This window comes from Gymnogyps californianus, chromosome Z, assembly GCF_018139145.2.
Source record: "Gymnogyps californianus isolate 813 chromosome Z, ASM1813914v2, whole genome shotgun sequence".
NCBI classification, from domain to species: domain Eukaryota; kingdom Metazoa; phylum Chordata; class Aves; order Accipitriformes; family Cathartidae; genus Gymnogyps; species Gymnogyps californianus.
The window spans coordinates 62,895,545-62,922,057 of NC_059500.1; the positions used below are offsets into that span (position 1 = coordinate 62,895,545).

General features: G+C 36.9%; 1 protein-coding gene across 1 annotated transcript in view; it reads right to left on the minus strand.

Annotated features, from left to right (window-relative positions):
- NDUFAF2 (NADH:ubiquinone oxidoreductase complex assembly factor 2) overlaps nucleotides 1-26,513 on the minus strand; it is a 75,470-nt gene that overhangs the window by 13,656 nt on the left and 35,301 nt on the right. The window contains exons 2-3 of the mRNA XM_050913434.1: nucleotides 10,526-10,615; nucleotides 1,028-1,068 (exon numbers count right to left, since the gene is read on the minus strand). Of these exons, the coding sequence (XP_050769391.1) occupies nucleotides 1,028-1,068; nucleotides 10,526-10,615 (131 nt within the window). The remainder of the gene's footprint in view (nucleotides 1-1,027; nucleotides 1,069-10,525; nucleotides 10,616-26,513) is intronic.

Sequence of the window (26,513 nt, forward strand, 5' to 3'; positions counted from 1 at the left end):
TCATGGGTCTGTTATAGCCCTTATTATCTCTACAACCTCAGTGGCAAGCACAAAACAGAGGCAGAGAGAATTAGTTGAAAAGCTGTAAGTTGCGTGGGAGCTCATTTCAATGAGTTACAGCTTGTAAACATCAGCTGACAAGCTTCCCCACATCATCTTAACACACAGGCAGGCAGGACAACTTTTCACAAACCAGTATATTCCAGAAGATCTCAGTGACCAAATCTTTGCCCAGAGCATGCCAACATAGCTTCAAAGAATTCGACACAGTTATTCCTACTGGTGTAAGTCAAGTATCTGCCTCTGCAGGTGTCAGTTTGAATCTTCTGTAGTAAACCATGCCTCATGTACTCACTCATTCCTAGCTAGTGCTTAGTAACTTGTAATACAAATCCAGGGCAAGTAGTGTATGTGCGTGCATCTGTATACACAGACCAACACTCAAACTCGTTCCACGCTTTACACGCTCATCAGCATGAAAGACTGTGGGATATTTCTCTGCTTCATTCCATTAGCAACTACTTACGGAAGAAGTCATGGCTGCAACTCCCCCATCTCATTAGCACTGTAAACTGCTAGTGCAATTTGTTTTCCTGTACTGGTGAATCCACTGGCAACTGGATTTGAAACCTGCATTTTAATGTCAACTACCATGAAAAGAAACCTTGCATTAACACATAGAGGACCTATTTTAAAAATTCATAGCACTAATTTCAGAATTTGTTTAATTAATGAAACTCTTGAATGGCCATGATCATCTTAAAGAATCTACATAGATCATCTTAAAAGCACGTACATAAAAGTAACAGGTAACAACTAAAGAACATTGGAGTTTATATTTCCATTTGTTTTTCTTTTTCCTAAGTGTTAGATATCTAGTCTGTGTATAATTTCATCAATTAGGCAAGCAACACACTAAATTCTCCCCCAAAAGTGACAAATTATTGGACAGATGAGTCCACTATTAATTAATTACTGTAGTTTAATTACAACAATCAAAAATTTAAAGACACTTCATCTCTCTCACCTCAATGGTGGGTGGATCCTTTCTTTTTTTTCTTATCCATGCTGCAAAAGAAATAAAAATCAAATGGATTATTTCAAGGATCACATAGTATTAAAACTAAAAATTATGATTAATTTCTAACAGAAAGCAAATGTTTATATAAAAAATTACAATACAATTTGCCACAACCTGGCAAGCCGTATCGTTTCCCAAAATATAAAGACCCAAGATGTTATTTCCTGTGTCAATACTCTCAGTCTTCACAGAAGGAAGGGGGGAAAAAAGAAAAAAAAAAAAAATCACCTCTGTGAGGAGAGCTTGGGCACAATTTACATACCACCCTGGCTGCCAAAACAGGGCTTAAAAAGCACGGCTCACAGCCCAGGCCTGTTGTTGAGCTTGCTATACAGAGCTGAGCTTCACCCTGAGAAAATGACAACACGACTGCTGAAAAGTATGAAGTGCCTTAGACCACTCTGGAGAAAAAGGACTCCTGTATATGCCTCCGGCATTGTTAAAGCTGAAAACCTATTTATGTTAGTGCCAACTACAGTCCCTTTACAGGGATGCAAGATACAGCCCCAAACCTGACCGAGGGGCTGCAGAGCCCTGACTGCACCATGTCCTACAGCTCTGTGGGACTACCCACCGCATCGAGGGGGAGGTACTGCAACTGAGGGAAGGCTCCCTCCATCTCAGTCAATTCATGCTGGAAAAGACAGCAGAGGAATGAAAGCAGTGGCAACAATTGTCCTGTGGCTCAGGTTTTCCATGATGAACCAAAATCAATAGACTTACACCCGCTCCCATTGCAAACACAGACGGTTAGCATGGGACTGACTGGAGATAGCTATCCAAAGGGGGCCCATTGCAGACAGAGAAGCAGCACTCTGTCGGGTCTTGCTTCAGTCAGTCGATGAATTATTAGAGATTGCTCCAACTATTACAGGCATTATTTAGACATACAAATTACCTGACTGTGGACAATGCAATATCCATCACTCTTTAAAAAAATTATCACTACTATAGCATTTTTTCATGCCTTTTCAATCCACACAGTTGGATTGAAATTGGCACACAATTGGCACTGGGTTGTATATTTTACAGACATTTGTCTTTTCTGCTCATATTTTTCAAATGAATGAGTAGCAGAATGCAAGTGGCCAGTAATGAACAGAAGGACAAACATAAGGAAAGCCAGTTCCAAGTGCCGAGACATGGCAAAATGTTCTTTTGTATGTTTGTTTGGATAATTAAGCCTTTTGTTACTGTGCTTGAAAATTAGAGCAAAAATGACATTTTCATTATCACCCAGTCAAATTCCTGGTCTGACCTGTAGCTGTCCATAAAGTTTCAGAAATGCTTGAAGAAGGAACTATTCCAAATTTTAATTTCCTAATACCATCTGTGCTGTATTTTGAGGGGAACTAGGGAATGAGTCAGACAGCAAGTCCAGAACACTAAAAGCTGCACCGAGTCATAATGTCACGTCACTACTGAAAATGCAATTACACATAGGGTGAAACATTAACACCACTCTGCTTCAGCAACATTATGAAACTGGTTTTAGGAAGAATAGCTTCCAATTAACATAAGAATGGAATTAAGGGAGGCAAAATGGCATTACATAGCTTGGAATTTAACCATGATGGCAAGGCCAACAGCCTTAACTCAAGGTTAATGGTAAAATACCTGTAATGATATGAAGCAAGGTATTACTTTCAGTTCTTGTCTATCAGATGACACTTTCTGAAGATGTATCTTTTAAGATGTATTCTTTTTATATGTTAGATGTATTTTAAGATGAAGATGTATTCTTTTAAATACCATTCTCAAACGTCTTTTCTTAAAAGCAGTCCCTGCCAGCCCTTCTCAGAGGTCTTTTGGTCCTAACAAAGATTAGACCCAAATTTGCCATTGTGAAGAAGCAACTGAGCACTGAACAGTCAACATCACCCTTTCTGCAAAAGTTTTATGTTAGTGGAAAGAAAAACAGCCCATTGAGATAATCCAAAATACAACTAAATGACTTTCTGGCAAGATCAGAGACTAAACTGGCATGACTGAGACTGGCACTTCTCAGCTGGCAGCCTTGAAGACACTCTTTGTAGAAGAACCAATGATGCTATTGGAGAAAATCACAGCACATAAGCCTTTCCTCCTGGCAGAAGTCATCTTTGTCCGTACCTAGCAACAGTTCCAACATCATCCAGAAAAGCAAGGAAGTGGCAGAGATATCAGGTACAGTGAAGTATATATACTAGACACTAACCAATAAAAGATACAGCTGGAGAAAAGAGGAAAAGTAGTAGTTTAAAATGTTTTATAAAGAATTAAGTTTTAAACCTTCAAAATTTAAGGGATTACTTTCAACAAAGTATCATCTGCCTTGCCATGCCTTGCTTCTGTCACATGGAAGTACAGTATCACTGGTTTCAATTCCACAGCTCTCAGCAACTAAAAATTGCTTCATTTTTTGGTAATTGCTAGTGTTTTCATAAAACACCAGCTGCATTTTAACTTTAACTGATTACAACTAGTGATTCTTAAAGAAAAATTCTTAAAATTTGAAAACCTACAAAAATTAACCTGCAGTTAGAAACTACTGCTGAAATATAACCATTACAATAGATTTTCTTTCAATGGCAGATGGGACTTCTAGGCAGTTATTTGATTAATAATTTTCAGATGAATGGAATACTTCTATTAAAAGATTTTATCATTTCATTATTTGCCTCAGTTTAACAAGCCACTGTCCTGGTTTCGGCTGGGACAGAGTTAACTTTCTTTTTAGTAGCTGGTACAGTGCTGTTTTGGATTTAGTGTGAGAATGATGTTGATAACACACTGAGGTTGTAGTTGTTGCTAAGTAGCACTTATCTTAAGCCAAGGACTTTTCAGTTTCCCATGTTCTGCCAGCAAGCAGGTGTGCAAGAAGCTGGGAGGGAGCATAGCTGGGGCAGCTGACCTGAACTAGCCAAAGGGGTATTCCATACCATGGAACCTCATGCCCAGTATATAAACTGGGGGGAGTTGGCCGGGAGGGGCGGATCGTGGCTCGGGCATCAGTCAGTGGGTGGTGAGCAATTGCATTGTGCATCACTTGTCTTTTCTTGGGTGTTATTTCTTTTTTTGTTATATTCCTTTTCATTGTTATTATTATATTATTATTATTATTAGTTAGTAGTGTATTTTATTTTATTTTGGTTATTCAACTGTTCTTATCTCAACCCACGAGTTTTACGTTTTTTTTTCCCCTCCTCCTCCCCACCCCACTGGGAGGAGGGAGGGGGAAGCGGCTGCATGGTGCTTAGTTGCTGGCTGGGGTTAAATCGCGACAGCCACAGACCGAACAGTGAAGGGTAACACAATGACACGTGTCCTGTCAACAGAAGCTGTGAAGCAAGGAGCATTACGCAACACATTTTCATTCATTAATAGATCTCAATTAGTGCCAATACTCAAAAGCAACAAAACAATCCTTCATTTAGGAAGATTCCTCGTATCAAACATTCAATTATCAGACTGTATCTATTTAAATACCTAAATAATGTGCACAGTTACAACATCGTGCTATTTTTCTTTCCAGCTATAACAAGCATTTGAATGCATGGTTTTATAGGAGCTATCAACCTTCCTTCTTTCTAATAGATGTCAGGACAACAAATCTTTTTCAGTTTAACCCTAAATAAAACTTGCTGACACAAAGATTGGATACCATTTTCCAAATTACTGCAGGTAAACTCATTTTAACCTTTCTAATGAGCTGCATTAGAAAATCATTATTTAATGAAAGATTCCTTCACTGCTATGTAGCTGAGGGACAAATACAGTAAACAAATTTACTGAAATTTCTTTATAGCCATAAGATGAAGTTAGTTAGATTTAATATATAATATTCCCTCTGTGCAAATCCTTTTCTGAAATATTCTACGTAAACCACAGCTCAAGATACATTACAAGATTAAAAGCAAAGAAAACATCACCTGAATTGAGTATATTTGGTATATTGTACTTCAGAATCTAATAGTTTTATCAGTCTTTCAAAAGCAATACATTTTTCTAATAATTCACCTGACCACTCCTCAGTCTTTGGGGAGAAGAATGGGAGGACTCTAATATATTTAGTCCCCACCAGTTTTCAGGTGGTTCTCTTTCAGACAGAAAATTTACAAAGCCTTTCAATTCTTTTTATCAACAATATTTTGAGCATCCAACACAAGATTCAAAAAAACACCAACACCTCATAACTTAGGCATAAGAGAAATTCATATTAACAATTAAAGGAAGAAGGAATGTATACAAAAATGTAACCAGTGATTTATTACTGAGTTAGCACTAATTTTAACAAAATCCAAGTAAATGAATCTTGAAATTAAGACATTTTGCATTCTCTTTGAAAAATATAGTCAGTGTATACAATTTAGCAAAGGAAAAGCGCTCTCACACCTTTCTTTGCGCTCACCATTACACTTTCAGTTAATGCAGGTTTAAATTACTGAATAGATTTATACCACTGTTAAATATTTGTTGATGGAAACAAGGCAGGTAGGTGCTTTATTACATATTATTTGAACACCATATGCACACATGCATATACTTAATTAAAAAGTGTCCAATGACAGTTATAGCTGGAAAAGATTTCCACATAAACACTCCCATTCCCTACGCTAACAAAACAAAATGCCCTCACTATTGTCAGCCAAGATGTTTTAAACCTGGTAAAGCAGAGAAGGCAACATGCATGTACTGAGTGCAACCAAAACACGCTTCCCTGCCCCGCAAAGCTTGGGCAAAACGAATCACTGCCTCCATTTCAAACTAATTATGCTGCTGCTTCTAAATTTATCTGGATGGCAATTCCTGCATTCTGTACTCGCTGTAATGCTACTTTTGTCTAAAAGGAATTTTGCAAGCTAGCTGGACATTTCCTACCTTGAGACCCTTGCATTCTTTCATCAGCACTCATTTGCATTCTTATTAGTATGCATGAGATTTTCATTGAACTTTAAGACTCCTACTGGCACATAACATGCTGTAATGAGCGTAAAAGTGAGCATGCAAATTAAGACTCCCATTAACCACTAAATGTTACCAGGAAAAAAAAAAAAAAAAAAGACTAGGACTAGATGGGCAATACAATGCTGCATGACACATGCAATCTAATGAATCTCTATAGGTATGTAAAATTACTGATCTCCTCACAGGAGCACTATTGACATGTCCCAGGAAGGTAAATTACACATTCTACAGTAGGTGAACATTCAGAACGAACATTACAGAAAGGTTATCTGTTGTGTGCCTATATTGCCTAGGGAAAAGTATGCACTCCCACTTTGTAGTAAAATATAAGAGGCTTCACCTAAACAAAAACAGGTAATATTTGTATTGTGTGTATGGATTACGTTCTAAATTCAAAACTACAGTACAAAAGGAAATACGCTTTTGGATTTTTAAAATGAAAATCAACTTAATTTTCTGTGTACAAATAGCTAACACTAAGACTAAGGATAACACAATGGATTATGATTCTATTCTTTTAATATTGAGCATGTTTCAGTTTTACAAAGCCTTAATGGACATCCAGAACTTTTGTAAAATTCACAGGTCTGAGAACTTAGGAAATTTAATCCTGTGGAGCACTTAAAACTAACATCTTCAGGAGAAAAATTCCAGGCAAACCCTTCAGGAGTAAGCCCTCGGCCCTGTATTCAGTAAACTCTCAGGACAAATACACAAACATCCTCTCTGGAGTCTGAGAAACAGCTTGCACAGATTGAGTCTCTAATCTGGATGATTGGTTTATCTACTTGCTTTATAGCTTTCTACCTGGTCTCAGTTACCTTATTACATGTTTATAACTTTATAAACACAGCACCAAAATCAGCCCCTTAGTTTACCAGCTGTCCAGGCTGAATGTCTTAGATATGGAACAAGATTTAACTCAGACACTCTTCAAATTTCACTACAGCCTGCTCCCACTCCTTAAACAATCCCTTGTCCCTAGTTTTGTGCAAGTTTTCCTCAGACAACTCATGCCCTTAAGTATTTCCAGGGACAGTACTTCTATTCGTTTCGGTCACAAGAGGTTTCTTTTCTAGTCACACAGTGTGATGTAGGGAAACAAGGAGAGGGAAAGGGTGGTGGGATGGCTGCTTTTAAATCAGGTGGTCATTAAGGATTATCCACAAGTGAAAACACTGACTCCTGGCAGAACAAAGACAGCACAGGTAAAAGCAGGTCTCTGCAGATCCCAAGAAAAAGGAGAGGAAATAAGGCAAGAGAAACTTTAGCACAGTATTTAAAGTGAAAAGACTAAGAAGGCTAGGCAAGGACACTGCTATTGCTGAACCAGCCAAAACCGAAGCGGAGAGGCCGCAGATGTCAAAGTGCATACACAGGATTTGGAGAGAAGGCCCCTGGAGATGTGAGCATGTGCCCAGCAGAGATGATTTAGAACACTAAAAATCCACAAAATTTCCAAGAGTAAAGAGAAAACAGAAGTCAGAAATATTATACAGCCTTCTAACCTTACATTCATCTTTCACTGTTCAGAGAAAACAGCAAGTATTTTAGAAATCCTTCTGCAAAGTCTCAGACTATTAGCTGGAATGATCAGCATCCACGACAGCACGAATTATAAAGTGAACACCCACAGAAAGAATGCACTGGGAAATTTTCAAGAGTCTGGACAGAAGATACAGAGTGAAAGTTCAGCGCAGGTCTTGTGGGCCTAGGAAACTTCTAGACCAATCTTAAAGAGGAAAAAATAGGGACAGAATTGTAATGAGCCTTTCAGCAAAGCGTGTCGAAAAACCTTGTATTAAACTGCTCCCACCCAGATAACTGGCTTCTATTGTATTATTTGAACTCTCTACTCCTTCCATTCTTTCCCATTTCTTACTCATTGAGAATTTTTCGTTTTACAGGAGGCAGAAAAGAAGTAGTGATGAACCGAACTTCAGAGCATCCCACATCCCTAACTCACACCCCAATATACAGCAAAGGCACAATAGTTCTTTGAACAGCCTCTATATCCACAGCAGAAGTACCAGGTTTGGCTTTTTAAAATTATGTTACACTTCCACAAAACTGTTTGTAATGTTTAAATTGGCATTGGACAAAAAAATACAGGTTAGCCTTTTTTGTGGAATTCCCATACTTTATCTGTCAGAAACATGCACGACACACCCATTCTTAAGGAATTCCTTAATTCTTAAGGAATGTGCAGGGGAAAAAAAGATGCACTTATCTTTTCTTTCTGTTTCTAGAGAAATTCAGTACTTAAGAGGAAAGGACTGTTACCTATCTGCATACTGTAAATTTTCCTTTTCTCTGTGAATTCTTTCTATTTGGTGCTGACAAAATCAGAAAGAAAAAAACCACAGTTACAAAGATGAGGAAGTTAAGCTTTACATAAAGTGTAAATGCAGCTCATAAAAATGGGACTGGCCAATTGTCTTTTCTTCCTTAAAACAAACCTGAGTAAGATGCCTTGACCTGCAAAAGTGCATCTCAGGTCTGGCAGCTGCATATTTTTAGGCAAGTCCATACTGCAGGGTACCTGACCCTTGACTCCAAGGTCCCTGTACTGGTGCTTGCCAAAAGCATCCTTCCGAACAGCTGTACCCTCCCATGCACCACACTGTCAAGTCACATTGATTTGTGCTAAGGTTTCTGAAGAGAGATATACTGCAGGCTCATTAGTGCTACACCAATTCCAGCAGTCCTAAGGAACAGGTTCATACAGCAAGTTGGTTGAACCAGTCTAAGACCCTTTGTGAAAGGGTGATTAGCCCACACCCATCTGAGACAGTCTGACTATCCATGTTGTTTCCTGTTAATTCCAGCCAAGTCCAGGTAGACGCTATTGGATTGCATTTTTTGACTCTTAAAAGGCAGCAGCAGGTCTCAGATGGGAATTCATTCACAGCAGAGCAGAGCTACCTGAGGCTTTATATATGCTTCTCAGTGTTTGTGGTGCAGAGTGATTGCATGACAGTCACAGACCTAAGATGACCAGCAGTGGCTGGAGAACTTTTGGATGAGGAAGCAGACCTTCAGAAAGTTGGATCAGGTAGATACCCATTGAAGCACCAGATGACTTAGTAAGGACAAGCCTACCAGGCTCCTGCTCTCCTTCAGAAGATGGCTATCTCGGACTGATAAAGAACTAGGAGCAACTAGATTAAGACTTGCAGCCAACTGTGGGTACTGCAGCAGTAGAAGACAGAAGCTGTTGATACTGTGGTTTTGCCACAGTTGGCAAATGCTGCTAATAGGGTTGAAACACCTTTGAGAAGCTTTTAGCTGTTAATACTAGTCTTAGTTGATGTCAAAAAAAATCAGAGGAATCAGTGTAATGACAATGATAAAATGCAAGATGGCAACATTTGATATTTCTCTACTGACTACATGAAGGGATATAATGGGACTGAAGTTTTCTCTTAGCTCAGTATCATCTCCCTCAGGGGCCAACAGCGAGTGCAAAGGAAAGACAAGGAGGCAAAGCAAGTATACTATGGTATTTCCTCAAAACACACTGTAGCCTCCATTAATTTGCAGCTCACCGACAAATTAAACCACAGTAATGTCTGTATACGAGAAGGATTTTTCTTCCACGAATTCTTTTAATCACTTTTTGAACTCATGCAAAATTCCAGCAAGCAGAATATTCAATGACAAGGAATTCCACAGTTTAACTACATACTGCTTAAAATTTGTTTGCTTTAAACCTACCAACTTCTGGGAGATGCCTAGATATTATTCTCTGCAAAAAGCAGGGTGAATGATGGATAGACTCTATCTACTATTTCAGGGGTTCCTTGCTTATGCTATAGAGTCCTATGTTTTAAGCCACATTTAACCTCACACTTGGCTCGAGCTCCTACAGCCTCAAGGACCAACATACACTCCCTCACTGCTTTCTCTCTTTCTCCAAGGACTGCTCAGCTAATCCTAAGGAACTTCTCTAACCTCCCTGAATTTCTTTCCATGTCCCAAATTTTCAGACAAAATTTTCATCAGTAGCAGTGGGAAAGAATGGTTAATTATTAACAGGTTCTCCAACTCCCTACAAGACTGTGCAAGGAAGAGTATAGGAAACCAAATACCACCATAAAAAAAAAAGCCCCATCACCGTGCCACCAATAATTCAGCTGACAGTTGATTTACTGCAGTGAAGGCATAATTAGGAAGTTTAACAAATTTAGTTTTGGTTATTCTATCAGATCCCCCTCAGGCACAAATATTTTCACATTTAATAGGAGAAAGTCATGATCATACAGGCTTTATTTATATTTTTATTAAGTACTGATTTCCTAAACGTAATTTATCCTATTTATAAGGGGGTTACCTTAAGAATTCATAAAAATTACGCAGTGAAACAAAAGCCTGCATTACTCAAAATGAAAGACAACAGACAACCTATTCACATAGGCAGGCTTTCCATTAAAAATATTGAATCTACATTTAATGGCAAAATTATCTTGAAATAAAACCTAAATATTCAGGATTTACCTTCCCATTCTGTTGGAAAGTCACCCATTTCATACTGATATGCTTGACGATTTATTGCTTCTACAAATCTTCTTTCTGGTATAATCTGCCCTATAGCAAAAAAAAAAAAAAAAAAAAGAAAAAAAGGCAGTTAAATATATTCGTATGTAATACTTGAATTGCTGATTATGTTATTGTTTTGCAAGAACTGTACTTATTCACACAAGTGCAATAATGTCTACAGGACAAAAATGAAGGATTAAAATACTGAGAAAATGATTACCATCTCAATGTTAATTTGAAACGCTATGTGTTTCAGTAACTTTAACAAAAGCTTGCATGCTCTACAGTTGACTTGGATTATTAATAACAAATATATTTCAGCTCAAGTTATCCACCTTAGTGTATCCCTCCCTTTGAGAATGCTTCTCTGAAGAACTGTCGATCAGTTTTCTATCAACTGTTTTTTCCTTCACCTGGATATCTTCCACACCATTGCTGGTGAGGCATCAGAAACTTGATGCTGTTCTCAAGTCAAAAACCAGCACTGAAAGTTCCCTGGTTAAAAGCGGTCAGGCCACATCATCTCCAATCACTGGCAACTGCTCTGTGCATGTGAGCCTTTTCACATAGGCTTCCAATCTAAATATTTTCTATGTTAAAAAACACAAAACAATAGGTAGCTTTCTGATAGGGAACATTCAGTATATTGAAAGGGGAGCCAGTGTGGAGAATCTGGATCTACATTGCACCCATAGATTCTACTACTGCCAAAGAGGAAGAATTAAGGTTCAATGGGTGACGTAGCACACAGCAGACTGACTGCCAGATATCATGCTATTGTACAGAGAAACAGTATTTTAATCTGCTTTTTAAATTAGCAGATACTGGAAAGACGTGCAAGTTCCCCAACCCTCACAGGGAAAAAAACTAACAACATTCCCCAGGCTTTTTCTCCCAGCTTTTTCACTCCCTCGGAGGCTGATATGGAGAAATTTGACATTTTGAAGAAACATAAAGAAATATCTGCATAAAATATTTTCTTTCATAACTATGTGATTACTGCAGTTCATTCCTTCAATATGCTTTCAACAAGTATTTCAAATGAAGTTATTTTAAAACTGATAGCAGTCAGGAGTTACAATTCACCCATCGCTGGTTAATAGCTAAACTGCATACTATTGTTCATTATTAAGTATTTAATACAGTAAAATAAGAACTTGTCTAGAAACTGCAATTCCTTTTCTAAATACCTTCTTTAGTTTTACGATATTTCTTTTTATTTTTTAAGCAATGCAACATTTTTACTGTTTCAGATATGTCATCAGGCAAAGAAAATAGTGTAGCATACTTCCATCTCCAAGATTAGATATTTTTTATGAGTCTTGAAAGATACATGATTTATACTTATTTGTTTTAGAAGTACACAGTTCCTATATGCTCAAGATATTATACTTCATATACTTGCTTTAAAATAATTTCCTTTCAACAATACCATGGATAATTCCATTTCTCAAACTCTTTGTCTACAAAGCAAATAAAAAATACAGAATTACTTTCTTCCCATACAGAAGATTTCCATAAAAGCTGAAGACCTATCTAATTAGGTCTGATCCTATATAAGTCTCAGAATTAACCTCTTCTCCATAGTTGGAAAGTCACTAGATTTTACTGTTAGCACAGCACCTTTTAAAAAATTGTCCATAATTTGAGTCCTACGCAGGTAGAACAGTCTGAGTAAACCGACATAAACAAAAATAACGAAGAAGTGTATTTTTCTACCAGCTACCACGAATTGTGATTGATGTTATAACTTAATGCATTCCCAAATAAAACATTTTTAACTAATCTACTTTTAACAAAATACACCACTTTTTATTCTGCTGCAAGTTTTCATAAGACCCATGTAAAAAATTCATTCTCCAGATCCCACAGTCAAATCACATTGTAGAGCCAAACTCAGAAAATTATTTCTCAAAGATGTTATTTTGAAGAATCATCACACAGTAGTGCTGGTGGCTTTTAAGCCTCTCTGCATTTGTGATGCACACACAACACTAATTAACTTCAACTGTCTGATTTGCCTTGTCCCCTAGGTTTCTTTTGGCAGACCACCACTGACAAATAATTTACATAGACTTTTCTATTGGAAGATCACACTGAGGCCTCTTTAGATGTAATTAAAACCTTTTACAGTTTAGAGAAATGTTTTTTCATACTAAAGATATTGACTATTTTGCTTTACATTAATTCATTCCCATGTTTTCAAATAAATACTACGGTCTTTGCTACTGCAACTCAAGAAAACTTCACTTGCAAGCGTATACATATAAAGCAATTACAAATAGCAATGTAAGAACTGCTATTTACATTTTCAACTTTAAAATTAACCTCATTTTCATGTGACCACTAGATCTTAGAAACATAGAAGAACCATTAATGCTTCAAGCTGGGATTATATAAAACACAATAGCCAATAACTCACAAAAAGCAGATTACTCCAGAAAAAATTTAACCGGTGTACAGAATACTCACACAGAATACTCAGATATAACACCATTTACATAAAACACTGAAGTAGCCAAGATTTGCAACTTTGAAGGAGTTACAAGCAGGCAAAATGGCCAAGAAGTCGAAGTAATGGACAGATCTTTCAGCAAGTGATACAGCATTTACACATTTTAGATTTATATACTTTCTTACTGTACATATTTTCTCTAAGCCTTTCTGTCCCAGTCTATCTGAAAGTCAATGTGTGATGACTGAAGTGAATTGGTATAAAAGCCTGAAAACAAAAGTGTTTAACAGAAGTTAGGCAGCCTGCTGGCATGAGAAAAGGGTAGCCAAAGCCAGCAAGGGAAATAGTAAGTGAAATGTGGAGGTTAAGCAAATGACTTCATGAATTATTTTCTAAATTTCTACACCCCTATCTATAGACTATGAAGGCTATAGACTAAGTTATATTTCCACAACAAAAACACAGTTAACTGTAGATATGCACAGATGTTATAAAATGAATATTTTAATTTTTCAGTTTCTTCTAGGGAAGAGACCCTCTTCTACGGACAGAACACCCTAGTTGTTTCCATTGCAGTCACTAAATCTGATATATCCACACTTGCATTAAGAAAAACCCACTGAAGAACCTTCCAGATCAAAATAAAGTTAAATAATGAATAATGCCAAACTTGTGTTGTTCTATAAACAAATTATTATTCTTCCCCTATCAATTTCTTAAAACAATACATATACACTATTTTAAAGATCTCCAGCAGCCCTAGATTGATTTTCACTGATAACAAAATTGTTCTTTGAAAAAGATTTCTCTGCTAACCTCCAAACAAGTTTGTCTAATGTGTACAACTAGAACAAACTATGGCACACATGACCAGTGAGAGGAGAAATGGGACCATCAATAGGGAACTGGATGTTTTTGGTACCTGAACTGAGCAAAAGCCCCTGACGGCTATATAATATCAGCACGTTTTGCAGTCAGCAGATGGAAACGGGATCACCCTCTCACACACAAGCATGCGTGGAGCTACCATGTTAAAGCAACAATTCACAACTACCATTCAAATTGAATGAATCTCAGATATTCATGAGAACTCAGGACCAAGACTCTTCTGGCTTGCTGATTTGCACTGTCTGCATGGTAAGAGGCCATGGAAGAAACACTTTATTAATTACTTAGAGAAAAGAATTTTTTTTTTTTTAAATGCACTGACTGAATATGCAGCCTTTGATAATTTAAGACAAATGGACAAAATTTCAGTTGCACAGCATTGCTGTAAACTTTATGGTGAAACAAGCATTTTTAAAGCATACCTATTTACTGAAGCACTATGTAGTCTGAAAAGATTATATTGTACTTCATTTACTAACAGTACGTTATTTCATCATCAGTAACACAACATAAACTTTACCTACTGGAAAAAAAGGTTTCCAAAAATTTTTTCAGCAGTATCTTAGAAAGCTTACAGAATGGATCCCTCATTTCTTTCCTCATCTGGTAACACCTCAACAAATTCTGTAGTTTTTGCTAAATATGAAGCAGTACTTAAGTTAGCAAAGCAACTGAACTATCAGCAGTTCTTCACAAAAAGCAGAGAAAGAACTACTTCTCTAGAGGCAACAAAAAGCAGATTACTTCTCTAGGCTGCAGGAGTGGCCCATCACCTTCAGAGCAAGATACGAATTTCTCATCTCTATTGGAGGCAAAGGAAGAAAAAGTCTGTTGTGAAGAAAGGGAAAACCAACTCTTTTAAAGGTGAATATTAATTTGTGCAAGCCTAGATCCCTCCTTTGCATAGATTTTTAGCTGAGGGACCTTGTTGATTGGTGACCGTCTTCATGTTACCTTGTGGTCAGAATTCCAGTATTTCTGCAATAATAATCTTCACATTAGGAAAGATGTCAACATTTTAAGATAATACTTTTCTCCCACAGAATTCTGATTTTATTTTTTCAAAATTTAGATTTCTATGAAATTAATTAATTTTTGCTGAGTGACAATAACTTTCAATATTCATATTTATTAATATAATAAATCAATACAGTAGTCTAAAATAAAATACAAGAAGTTTACTATTTGCACCTAATATATATCACTTACGCACGTAGTTATATTTTCTCCAATAATTCATACACTGGAAGTCATCTAAAACTCTTTATGCTTTATAAAATCATATTAGAAATTCATTTCAACTTTTAAGAGCAGCACGTAAGGCCATAGGCTGCTTTGTTCTATGGTTCTGATTTCGATTAACCTCAAAAGAACCAGGATCAGTGATTTTCAGTTTTACAGGGATGCAGGATCAAGCAATATTAAACTTGGTAAGTGCTGAATGAGCAAGTCCAAAAAAGCTGTAAGTACCAGGCACTCAGGGACAAAAATCACGCTTTGATTTTACTATTTATGTTTACATCTTATCAACAATACATTTGGCTTTACAGAGTTGTCTGTAGCTACTATTTTTGAAGATATAAATCATCTTCAAAAGCTTCTCTAGGATGGACTGTTGGTCCTCTGGAGAAGTTCTCACCCTCGTAAACGTGACCAACACGTGCTTATGGTATGGTTAGCCTGATTTTGTCCCAAATTTTAATCCAGGATGTCAACTTAGCAAATCTGACTCTTGATATCATCTTTCTTATAAGCATATGCTAAACAATGAAGTTCTTGCAAACAAGGTTTACTATCCAGCTATTTACTAACTAGCAATTGATGTATCACAATGTATACATACTTGGCAAGCAAACAAAAACCAAATAAACATATGTCCAGAAGGAAGACCACACATTATTCCTTGAAACAAGAGCCGCATTCTTTATTTCTGAGAAAATTTTTATTTCCTTAGGGCAGGAAAATTATTTACATATGTATGTAACAGGAAAAACTGCTCAATATTGTTCTTGCTGTAGTCATGTATGACTGTAAGGAAATTAAACACCTTATCCTGTTAGATCAAGAAATTTTGCATGTTTTCCATAAATTAACCAGGAAAGACTTAGAACAGTACCTTCCAAACAGGTAACAACTCAACCTGGCCCTATTTAACCCAACCCAACACAAGTAATATTGCAGGGTAACCAGGCCTATATGGATTCATTCTGATTTCATATACAAATTTGTATCTTTTGTCTGCTAACCAGAACGATTTTGACACCATTAGCTTCTTTGTTTCTTTGGATGGATATATTCTGTATTTTGCTTAATACACAACAAGCTTATCCCTCAGCCCTCTGAAAAGACAATCCAGTTTTATAATAGCTGTCAGACATCTAGAGTGTACAGGCTGCAACTTGATTCCATTTCGCAGTTAAAAAGTTACGCATATTAAAATTTTCCAGTTTGACACCAATGGCAGATTTTTTTCCCGTTTTAAATCAAAAGGCCTATGCTTGTGTGGGTCATTAGTCCACAGAAATTACATTTTTGCTTAACCGCCCCATTGCATGTATGCACACTGATATACTGAATGTATATACTTACATACATATATGTATTTTCTATGACCCATTGCCTAATTATGCTTTCAGAAGAAAAAAAATTACAGTAACGTAACATGTGTAATATAGTCAACAGCACTATTCAAATTAAAGTTACTCAGCCAAAGTGCTGATAGTAAAGACATGGCATAGGCCAATGAGACTTTGGAAAAATACCTACACAATCAGCCAGGAAGGACTGGGGTGGGATGGAGGGGGGCCGGGAGGGGAGAGGAGGGGGAGAGAAAAAGAGAACTCAGTTTAAAAATGCATTTACTACAGTTAAAATGTGAATAATGAGTTAAAAAAGAAAAGAACACAGGCTTTGGGTTTTATTGTTTTTTAAATGCCTGCATATCCCTCCTGTCTCCCAGTTGTATGTCTATGCTATTTTTAAGACTGCTACATCCCTAGTCTAGGACTCTGCCCTGCACATATCTGTCAAGGATGACAAACAATTAATACAAAAATTTGTCTGGAAGCTGCCTCTTTGAACAGAAAAATACACACACACCTGGGTTGTAAGGCTTATTGATACACTGTGCTGGTTTCGGCTGGGATAGAGTTAATTTTCTTCATAGTAGCTAGTAGGAGGCTATGATTTGGATTTGTGCTGGAAACAGTGTTGATAACACAGGGATGTTTTCGTTACTGCTGAGCAGTGCTTACACAGAGTCAAGGCCTTTTCTGCTTCTCACACCACCCCACCCCAGCGAGTAGCCTGGGGGTGCACAAGAAGCTGGGAGGGGACACAGCCGGGACAGCTGACCCCAACTGACCAAAGGGATATCCCATACCATATGACGTCATGCACAGGATATAAAGCTGGGGGAAGAAGAAGGAAGGCAGGGGACAAAGTGATGGCATTTGTCTTCCCAAGTAACTGTTATGTGTGATGGAGCCCTGCTTTCCTGGAGATGGCTGAACACCTGCCTGCTGATGGGAAGTGGTGAATTAATTCCTTGTTTTGCTTTGCTTGCATGCATGGCTTTTGCTTTACCTATTAAACTGTCTTTATCTCAACCCACGAGTTTTCTCACTTTTACCCTTCTGATTCTCTCCCTCATCCCACTGGGGGGAAGAGCAAGTGGCTATGTGGTGCTTAGTTGCCAGCTGGGATTAAACCACAACATATACCAAGCTGTAATTTCTGAAACTGGTGATGGAACAAGTATTCTAATAAGGATGGAACCAGTAACAGAAGAAAACACTAGGAGAGGTAAACCAATTATACAATGTGCAATGCCAGTAACTATTTCATTATCCATTTTCCTAAGGTGACCTACAACAGTAGACCTTACTGAAATCAGGAGGAGGTGTTTTCTCAACACACTGCTCCCTCCATTCAGTTTACTAAGACCAACCATATAGCACCAGATCATTGTTAGTAAGGTTACCTTTACAGAAAGAGCTTAGTACATTTTAGAACCGTGTCCTTTAAGGTGATCTTCAGAATGTTTCTCAATTCAAACTTTAAGCAAAAGTTAGCAGGAATAGTCTCTCAGAAGTAATTTTTAATTAATGATTGGAGAATCACCAAATTCAAAACACTAACATACAGGTGTCCCACTTTCTCTTTTAAACTGGTCTCTTTAAATTACAAACCATATTTCTGTCCGATTGCTCCAACTGCCAAAAGTTTAAGAATTTCTATCTGGATTATGGCCAACTGTATTTAAATGTCTCTTTAACTGTTTGCTTAAGTATGAACAAGTATTTTTTCTAAATTAAAACAACTTTTGCTATGGAAAGCTCAAGTTTTCAAAAAACTTTATAATAAATGTTTTATTTAGATAATATGCTTCTGTTTTACATACGTTGTCAAAAAGTCTAGAGAATATTCTAGCAAATGATTAATGGAAAATACCACTTTTTACTTTGGTCTTGGCAGGGGGGAATCCGCAAAGAACAATCTGATATTTTTGTGATAAATAAAGCCAAAACACACACACACAGAAGTCAATGAGTTTTCTATTGAGTTTAATGGTATCAAGCCACAGCCATAAATACGAAGTATAAAACATTTGTACAAAAAAAAGGCATTGTTCAGATCACTCAGAGAGAAATTTTTGCAAGCTTGCAAAATATTCAGCGCAAACTATGCACTGTGTGGGCCAGCATGACTTTACCCATCTCTGAATAGAATCACCTCAGAAATGAAAAGTTTAAAAATACATATACATGCACACACACACACATATATAAATGCATTACGAACATAACACAATGTCGTGGTTTAACCCCAGCCGGCAGCTAAGCACCACGCAGCCGCTCGCTTGCTCCCCCCCCACCCCTGGGATGGGGGAGAGAATCAGGAAAAAAAAAACCTCGTGAGTTGAGATAAAGACAGTTTAATAGGACAGAAAGGAATGAAAAACAATTATAATGATAATAATAATATGACAATAGTAATACTAAACAAATTAAACAAAGCAAGTGGTGCACAATGTAATTGCTCACCACTCGTTGACCGATGCCCAGTTACTTCCCGAGCTGCGATCCGCCCCTCCCAGCCAACTCCCCCAGTTTATATACTGGGCATGATGTCATATGGTATGGAATAGCTCTTTGGCCAGTTTGGGTCAGCTGTCCTGGCGGTGTCCCCTCCCAGCTTCTTGTGCCCCTCCAGCCTTCTTGCTGGTTGGGCATGAGAAGCTGAAAAATCCTTGACTTAGCATAAACACTACTTAGCAACAACTAAAAACATCAGTGTGTTATCAAAATTCTTTTCCTACTAAATCCAAAACACAGCACTATACCAGCTACTAGGAGGAAAATTAACTCTGTCCTAGCTGAAACCAGGACACAAAACCATTTAGAGGCTAGTAGAAAATAACTTTTTTGGTATACAGCCAGATGCGAAGACAAGCTTAGTAAAACATCTGATTAAAACATGTGCATGTGGAAGGAGGAAACCTTTGCTTACCACCAGTGTGGCAGTCCAACTCTGTGTTAGATTTCACAGAGTAATTCTGATACACTCTTTCCATTGTTGTTGAATATTGCTTTGAAATCCTTCTGCATGGCAATTGTGAACCCGACCCAAGATGGCCCTGAAGTACAGTCTTTGGGCTGAGAGGGCTCTAAGTTTTCAGTAGGCCAGAAGATGTTTTTTCAGTATAAATCTATAAAAGCCATCTTGTGGGGTCTAGATTAACATTTACACGCCAATCCAAAGATGCAGCAGCAGTTCCTATAGATGAATCTAAACTAACATCTGAGGTGTTAGTTCACTTGATCTGGTGTGGCAGGAATCATTTGACTGAAATACTGCTATTACTGACATTGACTGCTGGGTTGAGTTCATTCATTGTTTACATGGTCCATGTCTACTTGTCTAGAATTCTGACAAATGTTTTTATTTTAGAAATAATCTCTTCTGTCGTTGTTCTTGAGGATGCGGATGCCATCACTGTTCCTGAGGATGTGTGTACTATTACAGATACTATGCCAATACCTTAGAAATCTAAGCCATGGACAAGGATCAAAACATACTGTCTGCCATCTCTGATAGCCTGTGCTGCTGAAGGAAAAAAAATAAGAAAAAAAAGAATCACAGTATTCGCAAAGAAGGGCAGTTAATCAGCAGTAAGAAAGATACAACCTCTCTCTGATAAACACAGTATTTTGTCAGAGCGTTTAGGGCTAAAGGATTATAAAACAAATAAGGATATTTGTTTTGAGACATGACAAATTCCTTCCAAGCAGCAAGACTAAATCTAGCCTTAAATATAATAGAACACAAGGAAACCGCAGAGTTCTCTGGATCCAAATGTTCTACAGTATCTTCTCAACAGCCAAATAAGTGAACAAATAATAAACCCCCCTCACCACTCCCTATATAAATCACCAAACCTTTAGCTCTACCCAAAGGCAGCAAGTAAAACAAGGCCCAAATTCACTGCATTGTAAATGTTATAATTGGGTAAGCAGACAAATGCATACAAACTTAAGTATATCTACAATATGCAAACAGAATGTAACACTCCATGCCACACTGGGAGTAGGAAGCCAATCCTGTACAAAAATGAAAAATATGTATTTTAGACCCAGCAGGAAGGGAACAGGAAGGCAGAACCCAAAGTCTGAATAACCGTATTAAATACTGGATACAGCTATTCCACATTATTTCACAGGAAGATTAGCAATCAGTGTGTATACACTGATTCACTAGGGCTCATATATATTGAGAAATATTTTACTTTCACAAAGACCAAAAAAATGATTGTTACAATGATTCCATTTTGAGCATGTCATTCTTAAAGAAATGGTCAAGAGCTATACATAGTGCCAGTATCTGTCCTAGTAAAAGTCTCTGGACAAGTACAACTTGTCCAGAAACATCTCAAAGTTGCTTTTATTCACACCTGATTATCAAGCAGCTAATGATTAAGAGGATGGTTTCAGAGTTTCTATACATGGAAATGCTCCCTGACAAACTGGCAGTTGTTACTGGAACTCTGACTCTAGTGTTGAAAAGCTATGAACCAGTCTCAGAAAACTAATACATGCAACACTTCTGTTAATGAGGCCAAAGAGAAGGGAAAGAAGAGAAAAAAAAGACACAATCATTAATCAGTGATAGATTAGGTCTTCTTTTTTTGTACTTTAAAAATGAAATAGTATTTATTTGATCTTTTATGAAGTACCAAAATACCTGTATGACATAATACATTATGCATTTCCTCAAAAATTTAAGAGGTATCCTGAAAACATGGCTCAGTTCTCACCGAGAAACGATCACTTCATAACTTGCTATCTGATAAACTAGTGTGCAGACAGAGCAAGGTAAATGGCAGAGGCTTCAACTGCAAATCCTTAGTTTAGGTGACTACAGTGCAAAACTACACCTCATAAAGGTTTTATTCTGCATACTTCAACAACTAAACAGACATTACGTTTTTAGCAGTATTACTCACAGTAAAAGCAATGGGAGGTAATATTGAACTTACTAAAAGTACCCTTACGAGTTCAGCCTCGAAGTTCTCTAGGGAAGAAGTCTGCTTTGACACTCACTTCAGATCTTACCCATTATATGATAAGTATGTGAAAATTTTCTTCTACTTGAACTGCACAGATTCATGTTTTCCATATGTAAGGACAAAATTAACTTAAATGTACTCATTCTCATTTCTGGGGTCAATTTCTCACTCTTCTCTGTATGCAATTTGCCATTTTGCTTTTATTGTTTTTTATCTTTTGTCATTGTAGGACATTTGAGCTAGTCAGAAGGGATACTACAACTGTGTTTCTCTAACACTAAATAGTTTATTCTAATAAAATCAGAACGCTATAGATAATTATGAGCTGCTGAGCTGTCAACGTGTATTCACTTACGTCTGTGTCACAAGTATTTGAAAAAAGGCATCTTGAGTTCTGTATTTTCTTTTTAGGAGTGACAAATTTAATAATCTGTAAATGCTGATCCTGTAACTTCCTGAGGGATCAGAGCCCATGGCTTTTATATACATTCACACAAACCTTATGTTTTGAAAGCCTGCTGTATCTGAGACTGTGGCAGTTAAGTAAAAATACATTTTATTGCAGTTTGTCCAAGAAGCAAGTTCTTTCAGTGGACAGAGATTTAAAAACCCTCTGCTAAATGCCCATTGACATTCCAGTCCCTGAGCTCTCTTCATCTGGCAGCAGGATGCACCAACACCAGTTCCAGTTCCCTTGCTCACTCGAGCGCCTTGCACATTCTACCTGATCAAAGCAGTACAAAGCCCAACAGATACTACACCTTTACAAAGAACCACTGTTCTGTAAACGAATCTACAATAAGCTTACTGGAAATATGCAACACTACTTTCTTTTTGCAACAAAAGTGTAAATGATACTAGTCCAAATGCCACTTCCTTGGAGAGCTGATGGATGCTTGGTGCTCTGGCATGCAGAAGCTTTCTCCCAACTGTTCTTTGGTTTGTTTTGGTCTATCAGATTCCAGAAACAGTTTTCTACCAATTACTGTCAAAATGTGAATAAATTCAGGAATGAAGTACTGAATATTTTCTGTAAATGTATGAAAAACGGCTTAAAATAGGGATTTAGCATGTATAAAGGGAACTTAGCAAGCAGATAGAAAGTGTACAATAACTTGTACTCTATAAATAAAAACATAATGCAGGAAGATAAACAAAAAGGCAGTCATGCAGGGAAGAGAAATGGGAAAATGACAGCAAGGGTATGAATTGTAAATGAAATTAAAAGAAAGTTACAGCTGTGGAGAACATCAATTAAGCAATATGACCCAACACAGCAGTGTTACAGTCTGGTTTGGATGATTAATTATATTTCAATTATAAATCATTTGCAAATGCTCATTTACCATCTCCATTTTTTTCAGAATAAATGACATTATTACAGCTAGCTGCACATACACTCTCAAGGAGCTAATGCTATTTCTGTTTTTTAGTACGTTTTAATAAATTTTACAAAAGGATTACAGGTTTGAGATTTGCAAAGAAAATTCAGTCTTATACAAGGTCTGGACACAATTACAGCTAATACTGTGCATAGCACTTGAAGCGCTAAAGAATACTAATACTGCTACTTCATTGTGTTTGCTTTTCATTGCAGACTATAGGGGAGAATGCTCAGGTATCTCAGCCACAGTCAACAGAAGAGTGCAACTTCTGAAGAAAAGGAAGGTTAGCTAAAGTAACTTGTCCTTTGAGATATATTATCCATTTCACATATATGCATATCCTACAGACATTTCTTTTTAACAGCATCAAAAATTATTCTTTATCCTACAATTTATATGCTACTCATTTTATCATATAAATTACAAAATTATCCTTTGAAGCTGCACTTGCACTATTCGTATACTCCAGACAGAGTATTTTAAGAACATAAGAGAAGCCGTACGTATATAAACCCCACCTAGTCCTTTCACTAACAGAAGTCTCACAGACTCAGATGAAAAAGTGGGATGCAGATACATCAATATAACACAACAAATAAACTCCTACTATAGTAAAGTTGCATGTTCTCACCTATAAAGCAATTACACAAACACTCTTGCAAAGTTCACATCTGAGCAAGATGTGAACAGAGGTCTCAATATTTCAGACACAGAAGGTGGAGGTGGTCCTCCTCTAAGTGTGCCAATGCGACTCTGAAGCTGGTGGTGTGGTTGGAAACCAAGAGTAGAACAAGACTGAGCTCCTGACCCGCTCCGCAAATGTCACAGTCAACTCGGCAGACATGCTGAATGTGTATAGTCTATTCAAAAAAGCCTCTCAGTTCATCCAGCAGGTGAAATGCTACTCTTCGTGGGTTAATATATGGCTTTGGGAAGAAAACAAGAAATAGTGTTCAAGCAAATACAGCTTCAAGGAAATAAAACACCTAACAAAGACTGAAATAAACGTAGATAATGGTAAAGTCTGCCAGAGTTGCCAAAGGAGAAAACATTTTCCATTTCATCACACAGCTGGGTCTAACAGGAAGTTTTGTACTTTTATAAATAACCTCATGGCAAAGATATGTCTTGTGAGATGAGGCAGTCAGGATCGACACCACCAGGTAAAGAGGCAACAGGGACTCCTTTCCATCAGCTCTCAGAAAGAGCAACCTAAAGGGCTGTGACGGCACAGACACCAACATGACAAATGATGTTACTCCACAGCATCTGAGTGTGCACGCAGGGGCACTGCTGCCTAACTGAGAATGCAACCGCAGGCCTGGCAGCTGAAGAGCGGGATTTTGCAACCATCCACATATTTCATTCATGTTTTATATAAAACAATACTGAAGCTTCTGTTTGAAAGCACAGACCTTTCACTTGGATTGAGCTTTAACCAATTCTAAAGAATCACATTGGAGCTGAAACAAAAATTGGTACTGGAACAAAATGAAGAACATCAACATTGCCTGACCTGGGAAAGAAGCATGGTACATTGAACTTACAGCTCAAAATGCTATCACAAAAATTTCCTGTGCTTCAAAATACCAATGCTATGTAGCACATAGATACTGCAGCAGTCAGTTCCATTAAAAGTATGTTATCATCACTTATTTCCAATTTGAAAGTTTAATTTTTTACTCGGATAAACTAACTGAACTAGAATACCTTATCCCATAAGCAAATCATGCCTTACTTTCGCTATGAGAAAGAAAAAATATTACTGAAGAGGGCTTAAAGACTACTCCATATCTATAATATTATGATAGGGTTATACATCTTGAATTCAAAACTGTCATCTCAGTTCTAAAAAACAGAGGATATGCCACATCCTCTGTGATTCATATTAATTATTATAATTGCATTTCACCCTCAGGATCCTTAAGAAGCAGCTGGGTAGACAGTTAATAGGCCAAAAAACTCCCCACAATTTTACTCTTGTATCCTAATTTGTTTAAAGTATATGAGCGCTGAAAGGTAGATCCTTAAAATGAGATATCTAAAAAAGGGTGCACACCACTTTAGAAACAACTTTCTAAATATATTTCTGACTTACTAGTTTGGCACTTGACATATGAGTGCAATAAGATTTTATGTTCATCAGTCATTGTATTTTGCTTTACTTTCAAGTTTATATTTACAATAAATTTCTTGTGTGCTTTTTCACATATCTTTATTATATACATATGTTACATATAATGTTTAATATAATGTTTAATATTTATTAAAAAGGCATTGAAGTAAAAAATAGGAAATAAATTGCAAGCATAATTAGTAATATGCTTTTTAAAAGAATTAAAGAATGCTACACTAATGCTTATAGGAGCTTAAGTATCGTTGTTGTTCAGGTTAGTAAGTACTTCCATAGCTTTTAATATTTGAAGTTTGCAAAATGTCATCTTTCATTATATATAGAAATAAAAAAATGTTTACTTGGTTAGAGTTCTAAGAGAAACAAGTATTTCAAAGGTAACTGGTACTTTTTTTAAAACAATATTAAACAATACTTACCAGAAAGCACAACAATTTAGTGGATTAATATTAGTAACGTGGAATCATTTACCTTTCAACAGTTGAAAATTTTTGCCAGATTTAACTCTTACTTTACATTGTGAGGTTACTTTTAAAGCTCTGCTTCAAAAGTCTGTTTCTTTACGCTAGCCTGTGTGCACCCATTAGTTAAGGTATTTTCCAGTAACATTGATTCTGGGAAAAAAAATACATTCTAGCTGGTTTTGGTGAGCTCAGTGGTGTAGGTGGTGAAGAAGTAAAAAAACTTCACATAGCCAAGGAACTGCAGCAATATTGATTGCTTTGAAAGCTACTTTGAGCAGGAAAAGGATAAAGTGGAACAGCAAGGACCAACGACTACCTGAAAGTCAAAGCTGTTTAGAACTGAGACAACCCATGAATTTATTTTTCTACTCAAATCTCTGAGTTTCTGTGATCACTTTGCAAGTTAGAAAAAACAAATGCACATGCAAAAAGCAACATACAGTCCCCACTTAACAGTTTTTCCTGCTTTCTACTTCCACAGTTCCAGCTTAACTAAGCAAATTTTAGACTAAACAGCAAATACTGAGGCCTATGTGCTTTCACAGTATTTAAGTACCTAATCATCAAGTATTTAAATACTGAATTGTGCGCCGATTGGTTCTAGAGTATTTCACTGTTACCAGAAGCTAAAGCACCAAGTGCAACTATTGTAGCCAATAAGTACGTGTAAAAGTTTCTATGTGAAATCATTTATGCTGATGCCAATGAAAGAAAAGAAGAAAGACTGCCTTTGGATGGCAACCTTTAGACTTGCATAGCTTGTAATAACCGTAATACAAGTGTTTGATACACAGAGTTTATGACCACTGAAAGAACAAGCTGTGATACTTATAAACTCTATAACCAAATAATTTCATTTTCCTGTACGTCAAAGACTTGTAGGTTCCTAAACTATTTTAATTTTTAGAAGTAAAATTAAAGATAGTTGCTTTACTACACCTTATCAATTTTATCTCTAAAATGTAAGCTCTCAGAAATAATGACATTCATAGAGATTCTCATTATTGCTAAGTTATTCAGTTAATCTCATTAGAATTCTAACTCATTCCTTTC